General features: G+C 45.9%; 1 protein-coding gene across 1 annotated transcript in view; it reads right to left on the bottom strand.

Moving 5' to 3' along the window:
* The window catches only part of zc3h18 (zinc finger CCCH-type containing 18), a 29,148-nt gene extending 26,149 nt beyond the window's left edge, over positions 1–2,999 (bottom strand). Inside the window, exons 1-2 of the mRNA XM_083666289.1 lie at positions 2,851–2,999; positions 800–1,917 (exon numbers count right to left, since the gene is read on the bottom strand). Coding sequence (XP_083522415.1) covers positions 800–1,903 — 1,104 coding nt within the window. The 5' untranslated portion in view covers positions 1,904–1,917; positions 2,851–2,999. The remainder of the gene's footprint in view (positions 1–799; positions 1,918–2,850) is intronic.
* Between the last annotated feature and the right edge of the window lie 2,001 nt (positions 3,000–5,000).

Raw genomic sequence — 5,000 nt, 5'->3', positions numbered from 1 at the left:
TTCCATATGTGGATTTAAAAGTGTAGGATTGGTCTAGGCATGGGCTCGTAGACCAATCCATCTCAGTCTAAATCCATGTGCAAAAGTGCATACTTCAGCAACGGTGTGGAGAACTGGGACCCAGAATTGGAGAACTGGAATCCAGCACTGGAGAACTGGGACACAGCACTGGAGAACTGGGACACAGCACTGGAGAACTGGGACACAGCACTGGAGAACTGCTATGCTACCTAGAACTGGGACACTGGGACCCAGAACTGGTACCCAGAGCTGGAGAACAGGTAACCAGCACTGGAGAACAGGTAACCAGCACTGGAGAACAGGTAACCAGCGCTGGTTGTGTAGAGTAGGATGCTCTCTCTCCTTCCTCCCCTTCTTGGAGCGAGGCAGGGTTTGTTATTTTATCATTCCACTGCTAGCCTGGCTAATAGGCCACTTTATTTTTGAAGTAGTCAGCACAATATGTAATGAAAAGATGTGATTCACCTGGCTTCACAGCAGGGGATGCTTCTGGAGGTAGAAGTCATAGGACGGGCTCATTGTAATGAATGGAATGACTGGTATCAAACACAATGTTTCCTCACATTACAATGAGCCTGTCCTCTGATTTTTGACCTCCACTGCTGCACACTGGTTGGTACAACACCTTTCCCAGGTGAATGCCAGGTGAATGCCAGGTGAATCAACCAGGTCTGTTCTTCCATCCCACTCAGTTGTTTTCTTTCTATCCCTCACTCTACTAAATGAACATGGCAGAGAGACAGAGAGCAATAAAGGCCAGGTTCATCAGATGACTTACATCTATCTCTCCTTCATCGATCTCTCCATCATCCTCGTCCTTCTTTTTGTCGCGGAACGAGTCTCTCCGTCCTCTCTCGGGACCCTTGGAGTCCTCAGGTTTCTTGGGCGGGGCGTCCTTCTGTGACGGAGGCAGGATGGGAGTCATGACTACCTTCTTCTTGCCGATCTTCTTCTCCTCCTCTTCCTCCTCCTCCCCTGGTTCCTTCACCTCCTCTTCATCCTCTTCTTCATGTGCGGGGACGCTGGGCTCCTCGGGGACCTCCTCGTCATAGTCCAGCTCATGTTCATCCAGGTCCCTGGACACAGACGAAGACTCCTCCTTCATCTCACTCACCACCACCACTCTCCTCCTGATCCTCCTCCTCTCTTCCTCCTTCTCCTCCTCCTCCACCTCTGCTCTTTCTAGCTTGGCAGATGTCCCTCCCCTGGCATCCCCCTCTCCCTCCTTCGTGATCCTGCTACTCCTCTCCTCCTCCTCCTCCTCATCCCTCTCTTCCTCCTTGTCGTTCATGGCCCCCCCCTCCTCCTCCTCGGCTAAGGAGAACACTTGTCCATGCTCAGAGTCAGGGGACCTGGGGGTCTGGCTGACTTTGTCCTCCCCCCAGTCAGGCGACTGGGGAGTTTCACTAACCCTGTCATTCCAGTCTGGGGACCTCGGAGTGTCCATGACTCTGTCCTCCTCCTCCTCCTCCTCCCCCTCCTCATCAGCTGATCGGCTCCCCTGTGGCGCCTCCCCCACGATCAACACCAAGGCCTCGTCCTCCTCCTCCTCCTCCTCCTCCTCCTGTCCTACACCCATGTCCCCCTCCACCTCCCCTCCTCCCTCCTCTTCATCCTCTGGGTCTGAGATGCGCTCCTGGATGACCTCCTCCTCCTCCTCTTCCTCCTCCTCGTCGTCTTCCTCATCGAACTCTGAGTCCCCAGGTTCCCCGTCCTCCTCATCCACCACTCCCTCGTTCTCTTCATCATTCAGCAGCTCGCTGTCTGAGAGCAGCCGGTCGTCCTCCTCGTCAGGAGAGTCCAGAAGCTCACTGTCAGAGATGCCCTTCCCTCCATCCTCGGGGGACTGTGGGGACTGGGTAGGGCTTTCAGGGGTATCCATTGGAGAATGTTCCACTGAAACAGACAAAAAGCAAGAGACTTTCATTTTCTCATTTCATTTCAGAACCATCTACAAATAGCCATGTAGCATCTGTCATTGATACACATAATACCGTTGTATCAACACTATTATTAATTGTTCAATTGTTGCTGCATGAATGTGATATTTCCACGTTAGGCACATCTACATTTCCTTGCCTTTAGTGGCATAAAACAAAGCTTAGCATTCTATGTCATAAACTAAATGTAAACCTTACAGTTCAAGAACTGCAATAATCGAGCCAAGTACCTCGATTACCCAAAAAAGAAAGAGCTGGTCGTGATGATACACGCATGAACATTGTGAGAGAAAGAGGTTTGTACTAAACTAGTTCTTGAAAGAGTTGACATTCATCCGAAAAACAAAGTAAACAAACTTCTCTGATCGATGACAGCCTGGCAGAGATTAGCTAGCTACATGCTAGCTAGCGGCGTTAGCTGACTGGACATTGATCTTACTGTCATTCATTTAGCTCGGTGGTAATTGCTGATACAAAATAATCTGATTAATACGCATTGTCTTAAACCAGGTTTAAAATAACACCACGTTATAAGACAGGTGAACTAGCTGATTAGATCAACAAGTCCGCCGCAGGTCGGAGGAGACGGCGCCGCCGCTCGCTAACGCCGCCCCGCCGCCGCGCCGGGAAGCCCGCAACGGCAGGCCCCAAAACTGGAGGCGCGATGCGAGACAGGACACAACTGTCGGACTTGTCTTCAAAAGATGCAACACCAATACTTTAAAAAAAAGCTCAACCAATACATAATAGTGAAAAGTAACTTTACACCCACAAAACCCCGCGTTCTAGTCCGCTATGAAGCACGCTTGTTTGTCGTTGAATTAACAATGCAGCGCTCCTCTAGAAACACCAAAAGCGAGCAAGCTAATCTTCAAATGTTTCCAATCACCTTTCCGACCTGAACCTCTTTGAAGACAGGGTTGCGGTGTTAAGAACTACCCAGTCTCTATCCTTTTGTGTATGACGCTCTACAATAAATACTTGTGTAGTAATTTTATCCGCTATGCTGGAGAAAATAAAAAACCCTACACGATACAGTGAGAGCGGCCATTACCTTGACGTCATCAAAAGGTGACAGCGTCAATCACCGCCGACCGAACTCGAGTTCGCGGATCTCGGATCAGATTCTTCCTCGAATCTGAATATCGCGCATAAAGTGGTGGAAATGTATCTAAACCTGTATCAGTAGAAACATTTCAAATAAGCAACCAGTGGTTGGTTATTTTCATTCGACGAATTTGCCTATATACTCTTATGATTTCATAATGTACTTTTTCAACTTGCCTAAATAAAATAGAACTTTACTCTTTTTTTTATTTTTTAATTTAGCCCACAACGAGTCTGAACGTTTTTAAGTTTCAAAGATCTTTTCCCCAACCTTATCTGTCAATTTCATCCATGGCTCAAGGCCAAGAGTCCACTTCGCGCACAATTGTAGCCAATGTCTGATAACCTGGCAAAATAATGAGCTCGAAGGTGCCAGCCAATGAATTCAATATGATAAAAAAAAAACGTTACATTTTAAGTTGCCTGATTGTATTAAATCTAAGATCAGTGTTGCCCGTGTAACGGGACCGCATGTGGAGTCCCTTGATTTCAAATTGCGGTCGCCAAAGAAAATCTAACGAACCTCTATGATTTGATAAATAAGACACAAACATTTGTATTTTGTCGACAAGACAAATGTTGTCTGTCACATGTAGGCTATATTGCAGTGTTTGGGGGTTCATATTAAACCCATTATAACATATTTTAGGTGATTGTAATACATTTGGACGTCATTATTATGTGTTAAATCAAATTGTTGGGGTCACAGGAAATTATTGATGTCAGTTTGGGGTCGGGTCGGAGAAGGTTTGGAAATGCCTGCAGTAGACTTACTGCTTTTAGCCTGTTTGAACTTCCATGGCTGTAATATACTATTATTATCCTCCGTTGTTTTAATCTCGTTGTGTTTTCTTCCTTTGTTTTTATGTAATGGTCCATCTGTGGATGAAATGTGCGATATAAATACATTTTGATTTGATGTGGGTGTTAAGGGTGTGGTGGGCTTAATGGTGTGGTGGTTGGAGCATCTGACTCTGGCAAGGCAAGGCAAGGCAAGGCAAGTTTATTTATATAGCACATTGCATACACAGAGGCAATTCAAAGTGCTTTACATAAAATAGAAAAACAGGAAAGAGCATAAAAAAATAGCTAAAATAAAATAATAATAATAATAATAATAATAATAATAATAATAATAATAATAAAGCATAAAATACATACAAATAATAAAAGTCACAGTGCATTTTAGGGGCAGAGTGCAATTATTAGCAGCAATTTTGTTTTCTTTACCTGAGAATACCTGTTCCCCGGGACTCTAACCTAAATCTTTATTTGGGACTCTAAACCAAATTTTAGTGCCGAAAACCTCCGGATTTCGCCAGGCGCAGTGCTCACCTTTCACCAACAAGGTCTCATGTCAGGATAACTGCATAAAATTGTATTGCATTCTTGCAGAACATCCTTATTACATCCTATTATGAGTACCTTGTAGGCATATCTAATTCTAATGACTCGTACATGTAAATAAGGCACATCAGACCAAAGTCCTTCTACAGGAACCAGTCCAGAAAACTCTCCTTCACAGATCTGGGACTTGGTAGATGTAAGCTAAAGTGGTGGAGCTGTGGTTTACAAACCCATCCCATCCGATCGGTGAAGGGGAGTGAACGACGGGAGATTGAAGGGAACAAGAACAACTTTCAGGAATGAAACACAGAAGTTTTAGAAGATAAAGTGAAGATGACGACCTGTCTTGGATGAAGCGAGCGTCGGGGACGCGAGTTGAACACAAGGGGGCGGACACGAGCCGCGGTCGAGGAGGAGCGCGCACTGACCGGCTCTGAACAAGGCACGCTGCGTTGGAGAGGCAGGGGGAGACGGCGCAGAATGTCAGCGCATAGCGGGTCCGCAAGACTGAAAATTAAATTCTCTTAGACAACAGATTCTAAACTCCTCGGTAGCCATTTCCAAGATAAACGATCAGCCTAAACT

Source organism: Argentina silus (assembly GCF_951799395.1).
Source record: "Argentina silus genome assembly, chromosome: 3".
NCBI lineage: Eukaryota > Metazoa > Chordata > Actinopteri > Argentiniformes > Argentinidae > Argentina > Argentina silus.
This window is presented reverse-complemented; position numbering and strand designations above follow the sequence as displayed.